The 15322-nt window shown below is 44.1% G+C and overlaps 2 protein-coding genes across 5 annotated transcripts; one reads left to right on the top strand and one right to left on the bottom strand.

Annotated features, from left to right (window-relative positions):
- Positions 1-87: 87 nt before the first annotated feature.
- On the top strand, positions 88-6702 carry TCTA (T cell leukemia translocation altered). Of its 2 annotated transcripts, XR_010067117.1 has the most exons (4): positions 88-421; positions 3577-3631; positions 3761-6446; positions 6479-6702. XR_010067117.1 is itself a non-coding variant. In XM_063292033.1 (3 exons), exons 1-3 carry the CDS (start codon positions 103-105, stop codon positions 3801-3803), a joined length of 417 nt encoding a protein of 138 aa, XP_063148103.1. In that variant the 5' UTR covers positions 88-102; the 3' UTR covers positions 3804-6702. The 2 variants fall into 2 exon arrangements, 1 of the variants encoding a protein (XP_063148103.1); XM_063292033.1 differs by having other exon boundaries at positions 3761-6702.
- AMT (aminomethyltransferase) lies at positions 5206-12936 on the bottom strand. Of its 3 annotated transcripts, XM_063292023.1 has the most exons (9): positions 12811-12936; positions 10936-11103; positions 9441-9521; positions 8320-8451; positions 8091-8169; positions 7695-7840; positions 7228-7408; positions 6815-6970; positions 5206-6170 (listed from the first exon to the last, which is right to left on the bottom strand). In XM_063292023.1, exons 1-9 carry the CDS (start codon positions 12895-12897, stop codon positions 5992-5994), a joined length of 1209 nt encoding a protein of 402 aa, XP_063148093.1. In that variant the 5' UTR covers positions 12898-12936; the 3' UTR covers positions 5206-5991. The 3 variants fall into 3 exon arrangements, with proteins under 3 accessions (XP_063148093.1, XP_063148094.1, XP_063148096.1); XM_063292024.1 differs by lacking the exon at positions 8320-8451; XM_063292026.1 differs by lacking the exon at positions 10936-11103 and having other exon boundaries at positions 12811-12927.
- Positions 12937-15322: the final 2386 nt, after the last annotated feature.

Raw genomic sequence — 15322 nt, 5'->3', positions numbered from 1 at the left:
TGGCTCCGTTGCTCCTAATCTAAGGAACTCCGCCCGCGCGTATAAGAATACAGGCCGACTTTCTGCCAGTGCGGGGAGGGGTTGGCAAGTTAGCTCGGGCGCATGCGCAATGGAGTCCCGCTGACAGTTTTCTCGGGATTTGTGGCGCAGCGCCCTTGGGTCTCGCCATTGTGCGAGCGGCGGAGGGGTCTGATGGCTGAGGCGGGGGCCGGGCCCGCCTCTGCGGAGTGGGAGGCCCCCACGCGGGTCCTGCGGGCTCTCACCTGGCTCGGGCAGGAGTTCCTGTCGGACTGGGAGGCCCAGGACTTGCGGGCCGCCGTCTTCCAGTTGCTGTTGCTCTGGCTGCTGGTGAGCTTGCTCGGCATCCAGGTGGCCTGGCGGGTCTACGGGAACACCGTCACCAGCCTCTACTATCGGCAAGGTAGGGCTTCCCGCATAAGCGACGCGCTGCCGCTGGCCGGCGCTGCGCCGCGCCCACCCCGCTCCGCTTCCCGCCTGTGCGCGCCGCGATTTGCCCCTGGGGCTCCTGCCTGACTCTTGGGTAGTGCGCGGCTGGAGGTCAGCCCCGGGTCTCCCTCCAACTGTGCCCCCCGCGTGGAGAACCCGGGCCAGGGGAGGGCCTGTCTTGACTGCTGCCTGTCAGTCTTGCGAGGTTGACCAGACGGGAAGCACGGCTGGATGAGCTAATTCTACTTTATTGTAGAATCTTGCAAGTCTGAAAGTACATCTCTCCCCCCCACGCCCCCTTTACAGCCCAAGAAACTAGGGAGGGTCCCTTCTGAGCTGCTTGCCCGTCCACTTTCCTGCTGCAGGCTAAGTTCCCTTTTATCTGTCAGCTGCTCTTCACCCTGTCTCTCAAGGTCGTTCCCTCACAACATTACATCGCCCTAAAAGAGTTAGTAGTGAAGCCCTGGCCAGAATGACCTGCAAGGCCAGGCTTTTTGCTCCAGCCATCCTTCTTAACATCTCCCTCTCCCAACCTCTTTGGCCACTGAGTTGACCTGGGGGTGGTAGGGGAGCAACAAGCTGGTTCTGTGAAGAAGCCAGATCTGATTTGAGGTCCTGTCCCTTCCCCAAGAGGTCTTTACTAACTGCTGGCCAGTTCTGTTATCAGGCATGGCCCACTTGGTCTAGTCAGGCTAGGTTGCCCTAACAACACAACATTCCTCGCTCCATCCTGAATGCCAGCTCTATTGCCTATTTTTCCCTGCCGGTTTGGTGTAGGCCTGCACAAGGTTGGGCAGCAAGTGTTATAGTGTCCTCTATCTACAAGCAAGCATTTCTGATACTGAGGCATCTTCTGAGGTTAATTTGTAGTCTGCAGAGAGGAGCATGGCACCATTGAATTCTGCAGCATTATAGTATTAAACTTACATATGTGGCTCTAATGAAGCTACTTTGCTCCAACTCCTCCAAAAAGACTCCCCTTCCCCAATTGTGAGGGCATTGCCCATGAATAATATTGTAGAAGTTGATCATTGAGCAAAGTGTTCCTATCCTGGAATAGTATAGCAATCTAGGGGGAAAAGTGAATGTTCTGAAAGGAAAAACATATAGTATTTCTATACATATAGTAAAATATATAACATATAGTATATGCTATATTGTAAAAGGTGAACGTTTCCCTACCCTGCAGAGTCCATGTTTTCCCCCAGTACCCCCAGATTGGACTGTGAAATTTGGCAACAAAGTAAATTTATTTTGGTGGCACAATTTGGGTTTGTTTGTTCTTGATATTTATTGGCCAGCTTATCCTTACTTTAGCAGTGAATTATTAGTAAGTTATTTGAAACTTTGGAGCTTGTGGCTGTAGTTAACTAACTGGTTTAACTTGGCCTTATTCTAGTTTTATTCTATTTAATAGGGTATTCATATTAAATACATACATTTAGCTGCTATGTATGTGTAAATTCGACTTTAAATATTTCTTATTAAAAATTATTTTCTGCGCAAAATTATTTTTTTTCACAAGCCTTAGAAAAAGTTGGTTTGATAAAACTTTTTAGAATAATTGAGCATTATTTTTTTTTAATCTTTATCTATTACACTGCAAATTACTGCTTAGGAAATCACCAGGAGTCCAACTAGCTCAATATTATCTAGGAGAAACCCTTCAGGACTAATTGGATTAAAACTTCTTCATTAAGATCTTGCTGCCGGTTGGAAAGCTGATCTTAAAGTTTATATTATTTCTTATTAATACTTACAATAAAAGACTTGGAAGAAAAAACCTATTATTAACATGCAAATGTTATTAATGTCCAAAAATATGGTTAACTGATTAACAAAATCTTAATGATATACATGTTAATTGAATGAGCACTGTTGATGATATATTTAAACAGTAATTATCATGTCTTACTCAGTGGAGATCTGACTGTCTTTCAGTGAGCTAATACGAATTATCAGATGCTTGGCTTGAGGCAAAGGGTTCTTCCTCAGTTCCTTCTGTGGTATGAACATGGCCAGGTAACCATTTCTTTCTGCCATGGCCTCATTTCCGGCCCATAGATGAGGCAACTTAAAGACATCCTTAGCTGTCCCAGTTTTAAAGTAATGTTTTTATTCCTCTCCTGACAAAGTTTTTGCCCTGGATGCAGTCTGGCTTGTTTCACCGACAGCGAGGTGGTCAATGTGGTCAGGGAATGGAATATGTCTAGTTTAGGCTGCTGTAGGCATGACCCTCCCCTCCAGTTGCAGAGAACTGCCCTCCATGGCTGCAGGTGAGACCAGAGAGGCCTGGCTTCAGCAGAGGTGCCTCTCCACATAATGCTTGTGCTTGTCAGGTCTTCTCTGTGGTCTTTATAAAAACAGGTTTAGTGCTGTTCAGAAACAGCACTAGAGCTGTGTTTAAAAACTCAGGATTAGCCCTTTCTTGAGAGCACACTAGTTCTGTACTACACAAATCAACTTAAACTAGAAAAGAGAGCCAGCTTCTGCCCCTGGGTGTTGCTGCTTCTTTCACCAATGACAGCATGGCAGGGTTTCCACTGTGTCCGCTGACAAATGGTTTTGTGGGGCCGTACTTTTTGCTATTTGGGGTAGGGACAGCACCCCATTCTGGCTCTGGCAGCACTAGTTGTGGTGATGATTGTTACATGCAGCGTGCTGCTGATTATGAATAGTTTAGTGGGTTGAGGTGCAACAGAAGAATCATTCTGCTAAGCTTGCTGTGGTCTTTCCTGAGGCATTTTGTTTAATACTGGAAGATGGGATGCTGGCTAGATAGACTCTTGGTTGGGTTAGCAGTACAGTATTGCCCTTTTCTTCTTACCAGTTAAAAAGACCTACTGTAAAATATACTTCATCTGCTTCCAAAATGCGTCACTTGTAGCTGGGTCTTCTCTGCCAACAGATCTTTGAATAGCTGTTTTAAGAGAGGCTAAATTAATGCATAGCAACATATTTCAAGGAAGCTGTGAAGCAAAGTGGTTTATCACTGAGGACATTTCACTCCGATCTTCCATAAAGTTATTTCAGTAAACACATTGCAAGACAAAAGGGAAACAGGAGTCCTCCAAGGAGCAGAAGAATATCAGCTGAATGTTTTAACTGATCCTTCTTTCTTCTTTCCAGGCCCTGGAGGACAGAATGGAGAAACTCCAGATGGCTCTTCACACTTCTCTATGTGGTGAGTTGTTGTATTAGCTGAACTGGTTATCGGATAATGGCATCAGTGATTTGGGGATATCAACCCAGAAAAACACAGATTGTGGTTTTTTTTAAAGGTTTTGATATGCTTGGATTTTTTTAAATTTAGGGAGAGCACAAGCAATGCAAATACAAAAACACATCGGGAGTAACAACAGAGGTGACCAAGTCAGGCTCCTGCTGCACCAGGAGCACAGAGGATGGGGATGCCTGCCTGCCCGCCCAGAGGCCTTGCTGTTTCAGTGCAAAGGGAAGGTGCAAAGTTGTCATTTCTCCCATGCTGTGGCTTAATTGCTGGCCATCACCAGCGCTGTGAGGACTGCTCCTATCCATCCAGTTACCAAGCGCTCAATCTCAGGATTGCTTTACTCAGGTTCGGGAAGCTGCAATTCCCCACCCCCCGCTTCCCCATGACGTTGTTTTCACTCTTTCTCTTGCGGTGTCACAAACCGGCCTGTGGACTGGCCTCCAGCCTACCTTGTCTCAACATTAAATTGCTGGCACAGACCTCATTTCTTCCTGTTGTGGTTCTTGAAGCCCTCTGGCCCTGAGCCAGCTTCTCTTCAGAAAGGGACCAGGCTCATTTCTTCCAGCTGAGCCTGACTCATCGCTTGCTCCCATATTCTGAGCAGCTCTGGCCTGACATACACCATAGTCTGAGTCAGCCGTGCCCAGGTGAATTGGCTACAGCTTGGGAACTCCAAGCCTACATGGCCAATCGCTGGGGATTCTCAAAGTTGTTCTTCATATTTAGTAGGGATTGGACTGGAGAAATTTGGTCTGGGCAATTTTTTAAATGTCTTCCTACCTCTGTTAGCTTTGTAGTATGTGCTGATGACTTTCTTCAGCTCAATGGTTTCTAGAACAGTTCTGTTGCAAACCGTAAGTCATGGTGCTTATGGCTTGGAGGACAAAGATGAAGCTGTCTCTGCAGCCGTGTGATCTAAGATAATGCTGATGCAACACCGAGCTTTCTTCTTCTTTGCCATGTGCTGCTACTTACTGCATAGCTTGTAATGTATGAATTATAAAGAAGCAATTAAAAAAACAAAAGTAGCTTGGTTGTTACTGCAGTAGCTATTGCATGCCGATGCATGTGGACTGCATTTCATTAGTTAAGGGCCATGCTATACACTGAGCAGAAAATAGATCTCCTATAGAGATCTTTTTCACTAAAAGGTTGAAGGGGAGGCATGCAACTTTTCCCTGAGTTGTTTTCCTAATCTAAACCACTCTCCATGGAGCTAATGTTAATTTTAAATGGAAGCTAACAGCTATGTTTTTGCCCCATCAGCTCCTGTAAATACTGTAACCTGGCTCTGTGTTTGGATTGGTTTGGTTCATATATGCTTTCAAGAAAGTTATGTCTTCACGGATCAAAGCAGAAATGGGGTAGCTCTGAACCGTCTGCCGAAGTGGATGGTAGCATCTCGCTGACCTCAAAAAACTAAACCAAGTTGGTCCTGGCTAGTACTTAGATGGAAGACCACCAGGAAATGCCAAGGCTATGGGCTGGACTGGAAAACAAAGCAAGCAAACAAAAATCACCAAAGATGACAATAGTAAACTATTTTATTGTTGCCAAGAAATTTTCATGGGTGTCCTCATGAAATAACCAGGAGATGAGCTGTACTTCAAGGGACTATCTGAAACCTCCAGCTCAGCTAAAAACAAAGAAATAAAAGAGGATTTGCCTAAGCTGAACCACTGCTCCTGCTTATTCTCACAAAGCATGTGTTGAACAATTATAAAAGCCGCCTTCTTAAAGAAAATGGCTCACAAGTAGTTCTGCTACAGCATTTGCTACCATCAAATCAGGGGACTCGTAGGCATTCTCAGAGTATAAAAATGGAGAGGGATTACAGTCTAGTGTGCATCTACCCAGGAAAAAGACAGGTGATCAGCTGGGAGCCACAGAGCGGGTTCTTGAAGATGAGGGTACAAAAGTTAAGTGGAGAGCATCTTCTTCAGTTTTCCTTCTGGTAAATTAGAATTTTGTGACTGATCATGCCTCTAATTTTGTAAGAGTGCCCAGAATGTGTTTTCCAAATTCCAATGTGCCTACCATCCCCAAAAAGTTTAGATAGCCTAGATACAACTAAATTATCTGAACTAAATAACTCATGACAGTAACTAAGAAGCTACTGAGCAGATGAGAGGAATAAAACCAGGTTACATTTCTGCCTATCAGTCTTCAAATATTCCTCCTCATGCTGCAGTCATCAATGATAGACTGATATAGTTTTCTTGAGGCCCAGCTTGTCTTCAGTAGCAGTCATCTACCAGATCCCTCATAGAGTCAAGTGTAATATAAAATTAAACATCTCTGCTGGCAGCAGCTTATTTTACAGTGTAGTAATGGGTAGGTGTAAAGGGCATTTTAGTCACAAGAGCTGGGTAATTCTTCTTCCTCACCTCTACAGTGAGGGCTGTGTTCAGTTTGCTGTATTCGCTGTCCACATAGCCCATAGCAATATTCTTCTGCAGGCACGGTGATGGGCAGCCACTAGTAACTTCACCTAATGCACAGAGAAGCAGCCAGAGTATTGCTCAATAAGGAGCATACAATTTCTACCAATAACAACAGGAAATGAGTTCCCAGCTTTTCAAACCATCCTCCCCCAGTAGCCCTTGAGTTGCATAAGATTCTTGTTTCCCTTGCATGGTGCCTTCCAGATGTGCTGGACTAATTCCCACAAATTTTAACCAGCATAGTTAAAAGCAGAGTCAGCTGTGGATTACAGGAGCTACAATCCGTACTGAGGAAGATTAACAGAGCAATGAACAAACATGGTGTTTTAGCTAGCAACTAAGAACAAGCAAACAGGACATGGTTATTTCATGCTCAGGTCATTTGTTACTAGGTTACAACAGATCAATTCAAACTCAAAATGGAACATTTTTAGCTCAACACATTTTAAATTTGAATTGTTTTGTGTATATCAAGTTTACACAACATGTTAGTGTAAATATGTATCATTTAATTTTGGATGTGCATGTTGTATGGATCCAGCTGATTGTGATATATTCAATGAAGTATCATTACACAAACCCGGCTTGGCATGATATGTGAATCCAGTCACTTTATGAAGCCAACTATAGCAACAGGATATCATCATCATCATCATCATCATCTAGATTTCAGGTCCATTAGACCACCTACCAATTGCCTTGCCCTCTGGGCTAAGAATGGGCACGTGCTGCCGGATGGGAGGTCCTGTGGAAGTCAGCCCTACCCGCTTCTTTTTCGGTTTCTCTTTAATTTGGGCCAAAATGGTTGAAGCACCAGGGAAATCCATGGCAACACGACGACGTTTCCCTGGGAGGAAATCAAAAAAGTACAGTACCATGATAGCACTAGTTCCCCTATTGTGAATCAGAAGGTCCTCCCTTCAGGAGCAACTACTTGCACTGCACTCTTCCCATCCCTATTTATGTTCTGGTTGTAGCTTCCTGCCAATATTTAGTCTATGTTTCAAGTCTCATCAGTTTTGGGGTTGGGTAGATGCAGGGCAGTTCGATCAGGTTTGGCTTTGGCTACGAGAAAGAGAAATTGAGAATTCAGTGGGTACCTACCAAGAGTCCATACCAGACTGGCCTCCACAGGGGTTGTGTTCTCATCAATGTCATTCCCATAAAGACATAAGCCTGCTTCCAGTCGCAAACTATCCCGAGCTGCAAGTCCAGCCAGCCACACAGAAGAGTTTCTAAGCAGCAGCTCGGCCAGCTCCACAGCTTGACTTGCAGGGACAGAGATCTGGGCATGGGAATGCACGTCGTTTAGTTGGTGTGATTTATTGCCAAACGTTTTCTCGCCCTGCATTTTCAATCAACCCAATATCTGGATTTGACAGATACTTTATTTTTCATCCAAGTTAATTATTTCTTCCATATCAACACATTATCTTCCTCTAATCCTAGAATCACTTAGTCTCTTCTCAGACAGCCTGTCCCAATTGGATACCACCTTGCCATTTGCTGCTTTCTTTCCACTAGATCCTTATTCCTGCTTATGTCATATTTAGAAGTTGTCAGTGTGATACCTCTACGCCATCCTCGCCTGTGTAGCCACAGCGTGTCACCCTACAGCCTTGCACTCCAAATACGACCATCATTGCACTGCTCATGAAGGGCAGCTTAGCCAGATTGTCTGCCACCCCAGGTTGCAGCACGTGGGCCATAGCAGGACCTGGTAGGAAAAAAAAATGGAGGAAGTAGAAAGACCAGCATGTAGCTTAAGTAGTTCTGGAAATCCACCAAGGTTTAATGAAGAAATTTAGTCCCACATAAAATACAGTATTATATAACTAATTTAATCTTGTCCAAGTGGCTGGCACTATTCTTTCAAGGTGAATCCTTGACTTGAGATAATATTGGCATAAGGTGCTTCTCAAGTTCCTGATGGTGGTGATGGCAATTACTGGAGAAATTATATCTACCTTGCAGAGCAAGCAAAGCATTGTCTGACACCTCCAAGTGTACATCATAGCCAGCTGCCTTCATTTCCTTCATCTTGTTCTGCAATATGTAACAGAGTGAATAGTAAGGTCAAGATACACATAGAGGATAATTGTTTTTCTTGTCTATTCTATTCCTATAAAAGAATGTAATTCCTCTTAGTTTTTCCTACTACTTCCTCTTGGGAATGAATGGCAGCGAGAAACATACCTGCATGAGAGCAACATCTTTGTCCATGCAACCAGCATTAGAAACCACGTATAGATGCTGCTGTGAGGTGCTGGTCACAATCAAATCATCTATAATGCCTCCTTTCTCATTTGTGAAGAGAGAGAGTGTGCCCTGAAAGGAAAGCTAAATTCAGCCAATTCCATTACTGGTCTCTGAGATTAGTTGCCAAGGAAAAGAAGCTGAAGCTGAGAAGTGGATATAAGTTCAATAACCATCAAAGCTGGTACCCAAAAAAGCATCCCCCACCCTACTCCATAAGGTACGAATCTGTTGGTCCTGCAACCACAATATGGCATGAGATTCCATTAAGAGTTACAGTTCTGTACACGCTGTGCATAGTGTTAATTTCTTAACACCATGGCTACGTACTTGTTTTTTAAAAATAGTTCGGTAGCATATGTGTACTTTTCTGTTGTTTAAGTCATGAATTCAATTTTTTTTAAGGTGAAGAGTACCAAGACTCTTGAAATGTAAGGCCCTTTTGTACTTTTCAAGACATTGGTTTTGGGTGTTGAAAAGTCAATCTAAGTTATTCATTTCTTTAAAAACAGAGAACCAGAATTATGTACTAGAATTGGAACTAGCAGTCAGTTAATCTAACATCTTCAGTGCAAAATCTACAAGGGAGGATTCAGTTATAGCAATCCAATTTCTGCTTAAATTATTCGACTATTCCACTTTTGAAGAGTTCACTACTATTAGGAGCTCCTAATTTTGCCAGTCTGATTTCTTGTTTCCACTCAATGTTCTAAATTTCCTGATCTCTGGAGCAGCAGAAAACATGATGGTTCTTTAGACAGTTGAAAATTGTTATTATATCTTGTGTTAATGCTCTTGTCACTTGTCTAATTATATTCAGTTCTTTCAACCATTCCTTATAGGACTTCTCTGTCAGACCCCATCACCACTCTGGTCAACATCTGAATATGCACCAGCTTGTCAATGTTCTTCCTAAAATGTGGTGATCAGAAATGGTTTCAGTAATCTAGATTTGTCCAAGATCACCTAACTAAGCATGCGTTTGATCTTGGATGTCTCAGTGCCAAGTCTATCATGCTATTGACTGGACACTCCAGGTGATCCACTTGGTTCCAATGTACCTGATCAGGCTTCAGCTCTCCAATATCCCCAACTACTAGACTTTCTATAAACTTCACCCTGTCTCTGCCAAACACTTTAGTCTGTGAGAGAGAGAGAGAGAGAGAGAGAAAAGATTTTACTTCATTTAATCTGGAAGAGAGACTATGATGTTACATTATCGACATGACCTGTAGGAACAAGGACAACATACTGAGATGTAATTTCTGGACCTGCTTAGTATGTAAGAGTGTATGTGGTCAGTGATATTCATGAAGGGTTTAAGTTAAGTACTTCTCTCAGTCAAATTGTCCCTTTATCCTACATCTTCCACAAATCTGTGCTGCTGGGATATCTTCTAACAGAATTATAAAAAAACAACAATAAAACAGAAAATCAAAATAAAATGGTAAAAATTCCCAGGGTTTCTAAAATGTTCAACTTGTCCTGGGAAAATTTAAATGTTTTTGACTGACATAACAAGTATCTCTGGAGAGACCATTACAAAGGTGAGGTGCCACAACTAAGAAGACTTGGTCTCCATTGTATCCAGCTGAGCTCAGGTTAGGGATATTGGGAGGGAAGCTGGTGGAATGATGTTGGCAAAGGTAATCCATCAGTTAACAATTATTTTCTGTAATGTAGTGTCCTCCAGATTTCTTAGGCCAAATCTCATCTGTCTTAGAAATCCAACCTATATGAAAAGACAGTTTGGGAACAGCTGATTTAAACTGATTTGCAGTAATAGAAATTTCTTACATTAATTCCAGTGTTGGGAAAACAAGATACATCATAATACCAGCTCTAATCCCTAGAAAAGTTGAGCCACCTCTAACAGTATTATGGTTGCATGAAATTTATAGTCTGGAAGTACCTCAAGGTACATTTGTTACCATGCTTTTACGTAAAATTTAGACACACTGTTACAAATGCCTGACACGATGCAATTTTGATAGATCAATTCATGCTGGGAAGTATGCATGCTTAATTTCAAGGCCACTTTGCTGCTTTCGTTGGGAGCTATATGTCAGAAGTGGGCAGGATCAAAGCAGATACGGCTAGTGTCTGCCCTGGGTAGAGCTCCCCATCTCTTCTCATACAAATGCACACATCATTTGCTCATACAAATCTTGGAATCTGCCCCCAAGAGCTGTAGTTGTTGAAAGCTCTCAGGCACCTTCCCAGTGGTGCCCCACAAGGCATATTGGTCAGTGACAGAAATGGAGAGCTCCACCTGTTGCAGCGTTTCTCAAGAACATGGGGTTTCTGTTTCCTAAAATACCAAAAGATTGTGCTGGATCCACACAATGTAAAATCATGTATGTGGTTTATTTGGTTTTGCAAATCCAGCCAATTGTAGTTTATTCAATAAATTATGGCTTAGCACAATCTGTGAATGCAATCTTTGCTAAATTAAGATCCACTTGCTGAGTCTGAAAGACCACTGGGGACAGGAGAGAAGAAGCCCAAGACAGCAAGGTGGTGACTTTTAAGCCCGTCAACTCGCTCTGACATTACCTGGAGCATATGGGACACATCAAAGAGAGAGCAGTGCTGACGTGTATGGAGATGGGAGTCCAAGTGGCTTTGTGTGTATTGCACAGGGAGGCTCCAGCCTGCAAAAGCCACCATCTTCCCACCATGATGCCGGTGGAAGTCATAGAGAGGTGTCTGTTTCAGCTTTTCCTGTAGGGGAAGGCAATGGATGATTGCCAGAAACTTCCAAGTGATCATTTACAGCAAAGCCAGTTTGAGAACATCCATTATCAGTCCTACCACAGCCCGATCAGAAAGAAGAGCACCCCTTTGTCCCAAGGCACAGCTACTTCAGAACCAAAGAACCCTGTTTTATAGCTCGGAGTTTCCCAGGAAGCCAGACACTGACCCCATTACATCTTGGTAATCCCTTTGCTACCCATGAGAAACCAGACATCTGCTACTGTTTCAGCCTTAGCTTAAAGCCAGCCCCAGGTTCAAATTCCTACTGTGGGGACAGAGGGGGTAGTCCCACCTCTAAGCTGCCTTTGACCTTTGTAATTAGCCTTGTTTACTCAGTGTGCTATCTCAAATCCATTGTCAAGAGGACTGCAGTCCTTGCCCTTTGTACCCACAAGCCTCCTCTGCCCTTTCCCACTTGCTGAAAGTCCGGTCCATGGGTTTATGACCAAGAGAGAATCATGTACAGAAAGAGTAAAAGAGCAAGAGAGAGAGCACACCGTGGTTAACAAAGAACCTGCATTTGTTCTGCGTTCACACAGTAATTTAGGACAGACACTGCCTGGCAGTATTTGAAAAGCAATCACTAGGGTAAAACTGCTGGCAGGTGGAAAGACAGGAAATGCAAATTGGTGCAAATTACTCCAGACCGGTTGAAGGTTCTGGAAGGGGGTGGTCCTTGTCAGCATCCCTTTTATAGGGACCCAATGCTCCCCACTGCACCACAGGAGACCAGTGGGCAAGCAAAGTTGTGGCTGACAACACAGAGTAGCAGTGGGAGCAAACTTTTTAAGGAGGCTGATTTTCACTACCAGCAGCTACAGCCACCACTGCGGTTGGTCAGGAGGCAGCCTGTCTTCCACACATCGTTTTGATTGATGGAAGTACTACTGCCAGATGTCAGCAAATTCAAGCTTCATGTCTCAATTTAGGCCCCAGTCCTGGAGGTGCTTGCCTTCACTCATATTGTCTGTTAACAGCAGTTGCTTTTTGACCCACAACCTGCAGACATGAAAGTTTAGAAAGTGATAGACTCACCATAATTGATCAGTGGCAATAGCTAATTTAAACAATAGACACCCAGAGGTGGAATCCCACAATCAGACCCTCTTACAAAGTCTCTTGATGCATGCAAAAGTGGGCAGTAGGTGGGTTAGGCAGTTGGGGGGTTGGCTACTTTCCTTACTCAGTAAAGCATGGCTCCTTGATTTAACCGTCTCCAGGAGCCTCAGTATTTTCGAGGAATTCCTCAAGAAACTCCCACAAAATCTCATTAAGATTCTGAAAAAGAGGAATTGTATCCACATCCCTCTCCTCAAAACTGGCTGGATATAGTAGATCACTGTGAAATAAATTCTCTGGGGCGCTCTCTTGTACTGCATTAATTCAAACGTTCTGCGTGAGCAGACCTGTTGAAACCAGATGGGAGGCCTGAACCCCGCTAAGCTCAGTCGTAAAATCCTGAATGCATACAGACGTGCGCGAACTCTCCCTCGCCTGCCCCCGCCCTCCCTGCCTCCCGCAGAAGGCGCAAGTGCCCCACACCTTTCTGGAGTCCGGGGGACGAAGCTCCGTCCCGCTCCGGCAGTGCTAACTCGGCGCAAGCCTTGCCTGCTCGCCCACAAACGGGCAGTCAGACTTGGTTCACACCTACCACCTACCCTGCCACCAGCTCACCTGCCCAGAAGTATAGCCCCGCTTCCTAGCCCCGAAGGACCCCAAGCGCCGGAGCGCAAGCCGTCCGGCAGCCCCAGCTCGCTGCATTCCTCCCCGCCAGTGAACACCCCTACGGCTGGTCAGAATCTCTCTTTACCGCCCCTCCCACCTCTGGACGCCCGGAAGGAGCTTGGGAAATGTAGTCGGTCGCATTCCCGGCGATTGCTCCAAGGAATAACCCGCCCCACACGAACCCGGACGACCAGGCCAGCTGTTAAAAGGAGAAGCTGCTACTGTATATACAGATCGGTTTGTTCGGCATTTCCTCCTCTCTGTTAGGGGTGGGCGTAATAAAGCAGAGCGAGAGAGCCTACTCTGAGCATGAAGATCTCATGGTCACAACATCTGGCCTTGCACAGCCTTATTTTGCTTCTTTAAAATGATCTTCACCAGTCTCAGTCTCAGACCCCATTTTCTGATGCAATCCAAGGGCATCCTCAAGTTGTGTAAGACCTGTTAGTCTCTGACTCCGCCACCTAGAGGGAAGGTAGGTGAGAGGCAATGAATTGAAACAGAGGCAAGAGAGATTGGCAATGGTTGCAGGAAATGAGGAGGGGTCTGGAAGCACCTTTTCTGACCAACAAATTTTATTAAAAGGCACCATGAAAGCTTATACCTTTTAATAAAAAGTGTTACTTGGAAAAGGTGCTACCAGACTCTTCCTGATTTTTTCCACCATAGACTAACACAGCTCTCCTCCTAGTGTCTGCAATGGAGAAAATACTTTTCATGCTGGCAGTTTTCTGAAGATTCAAGGATTGGTAGATAGCTCTTTAACTCAAGCTATCAGTGGTTACTAGCCTTAACAGCTTCTTAGTTTACTAACTTAGTTTAACACCAACTGTCAGGCAGTAACACCTGATCCAAGTTTCCTGTATGCATCTGGCTGGCCACAGGGTGACACACAATACTGGATTAGGTGGACCAGCTGGACCTTTGGCCTGATGCAGCATCTTATGCTCCAGTAAGGATAGCACAGAACAATTTATTTCCCATTCACATGAACTACATTATTTGCTTTTTTTGCTCTGTGGAATAGAAGAACCAGTAAGTGTCCATCCTTACAATGGGTCAGAAAATAGGGATAGCTTCTTGGGTCTTGTTCCCTTTTTTCCCACCAGTGAGTTTTGCAACCAATTGATTATATCTGCTTATTTCAGCTGTCTCATACTTTATTCCCCACTAAATGGTTAGGGTTACTGATTGATGGTTGACAGTTACCTGTGTGAATTTTTTTTTAAATCCGTTCAATTGTTTCTGATTCTGAGACTGCCTGGACAAGTCCTTGCAGTTTTCTTGGCAAGGTTTTTCAGAATTGGATTGTAATTGCCTCCTTCCTAGGGCTAAGAGAAAGTGACTGGCCCAAGGTCACCCAGCTGGCTTTATGCCCAAGGCGGAACTAGAACTCACCGTCTCCCAGTTTCTTGCCTGATGCCTTCACCACCACACCAAACTGGCTTGTGAATTTATGTACCCCTGTAATAATCACAAGGATATTGCTCCAACTCATTATGTCTGTGGCAGGCAAAAAAGTTTTGGACATGAGATTATATCACTAGCAACAGGCAAAAAAGAAACAAGAGCTGATCAATAAAGAAAAGAAATCCAAAATTAAGGCCATTCAAAATATCCCCTCCACCAAACTTGCAAGCCTGTCTCACTCATAGGCTGGGGATGAGCTGAAGTATCATAAGGATGGGGAGAGGGACACAGCCAGCAGTGTCTACAGGTGGTGTCAAAACCTCCAAGTTGGAGGGTGTGGTGTTGTGACTGAAATCCTGCCCCTTTTGTACTTGCAGCAATGTTGATTGTGGCGCTGCATCCACCAACTTGCAGATTTTGACACCTCCCAGACACCTATGAATGCTGCCTTTCTCAATCACTCTTTAAAACTACCTAAATGGATGATTATCGTATCTACGCTGAACTGCATTTACCATTCTGATATCCATTCACCCATTTGGAGAGATTCTTTGTAACTGTGCTTCTTCTGCCTGCTTCAGACAGTAAGGGAAACCCTAGGCAGATACCTAGAATTCTAAGCCTTGTTCCATATAAGGAGCCTTCTGAGTGGCCAAGTTCCTTTCAAGGTGTTTGGCTGCAAGGCATTTATCCTGGGCTATATAGCTGGCTGAGTTCACATAGCATACTAGCTCATGGTTTCTTTCATGGCTTATTGAATAATCCAGAATTATTTGAATTCACATACCATTCAGGCTAGTCACACATTGCCATAATGTAGGCTTTTTTTGGTTTCAGCTTTGTGTGTACCTAGCATTTGTGATTTGTAAGATGAGATTTATGACAGTGTTTTGTATGAATCAAACCAATTCAAAGGAAACCATAGATTTGCTCTTGTATATCCTAACCATCAATTAGTGCACAAATCGATGAATCTTGGTTCACACAATATGCTAACCAGAAATGAAACTAAATACAAAACCAAATAAAACCAACCCAACCCAACCACATT

This window comes from Candoia aspera, chromosome 2 (genome assembly GCF_035149785.1).
Source record: "Candoia aspera isolate rCanAsp1 chromosome 2, rCanAsp1.hap2, whole genome shotgun sequence".
Taxonomy (NCBI): domain Eukaryota; kingdom Metazoa; phylum Chordata; class Lepidosauria; order Squamata; family Boidae; genus Candoia; species Candoia aspera.
This window is presented reverse-complemented; position numbering and strand designations above follow the sequence as displayed.

Excerpts from the sequence above, each read along its gene's own strand:
- AMT (XM_063292023.1), bottom strand. The coding sequence starts at position 12,897 with ATGCAGCGAGCTGGGGCTGCCGGACGGCTTGCGCTCCGGCGCTTGGGG. Across the intron at positions 9,522-10,935 it reads ATGTGTCCCATATGCTCCAG|ACTAAAGTGTTTGGCAGAGA; the intron begins GTAATGTCAGAG and ends TCTCTCTCACAG. Across the intron at positions 8,170-8,319 it reads AAGATGTTGCTCTCATGCAG|AACAAGATGAAGGAAATGAA; the intron begins GTATGTTTCTCG and ends TACATATTGCAG.
- TCTA (XM_063292033.1), top strand. The coding sequence starts at position 103 with ATGCGCAATGGAGTCCCGCTGACAGTTTTCTCGGGATTTGTGGCGCAG. Across the intron at positions 422-3,576 it reads CAGCCTCTACTATCGGCAAG|GCCCTGGAGGACAGAATGGA; the intron begins GTAGGGCTTCCC and ends TCTTCTTTCCAG. Across the intron at positions 3,632-3,760 it reads TCTTCACACTTCTCTATGTG|GGAGAGCACAAGCAATGCAA; the intron begins GTGAGTTGTTGT and ends TTTTAAATTTAG.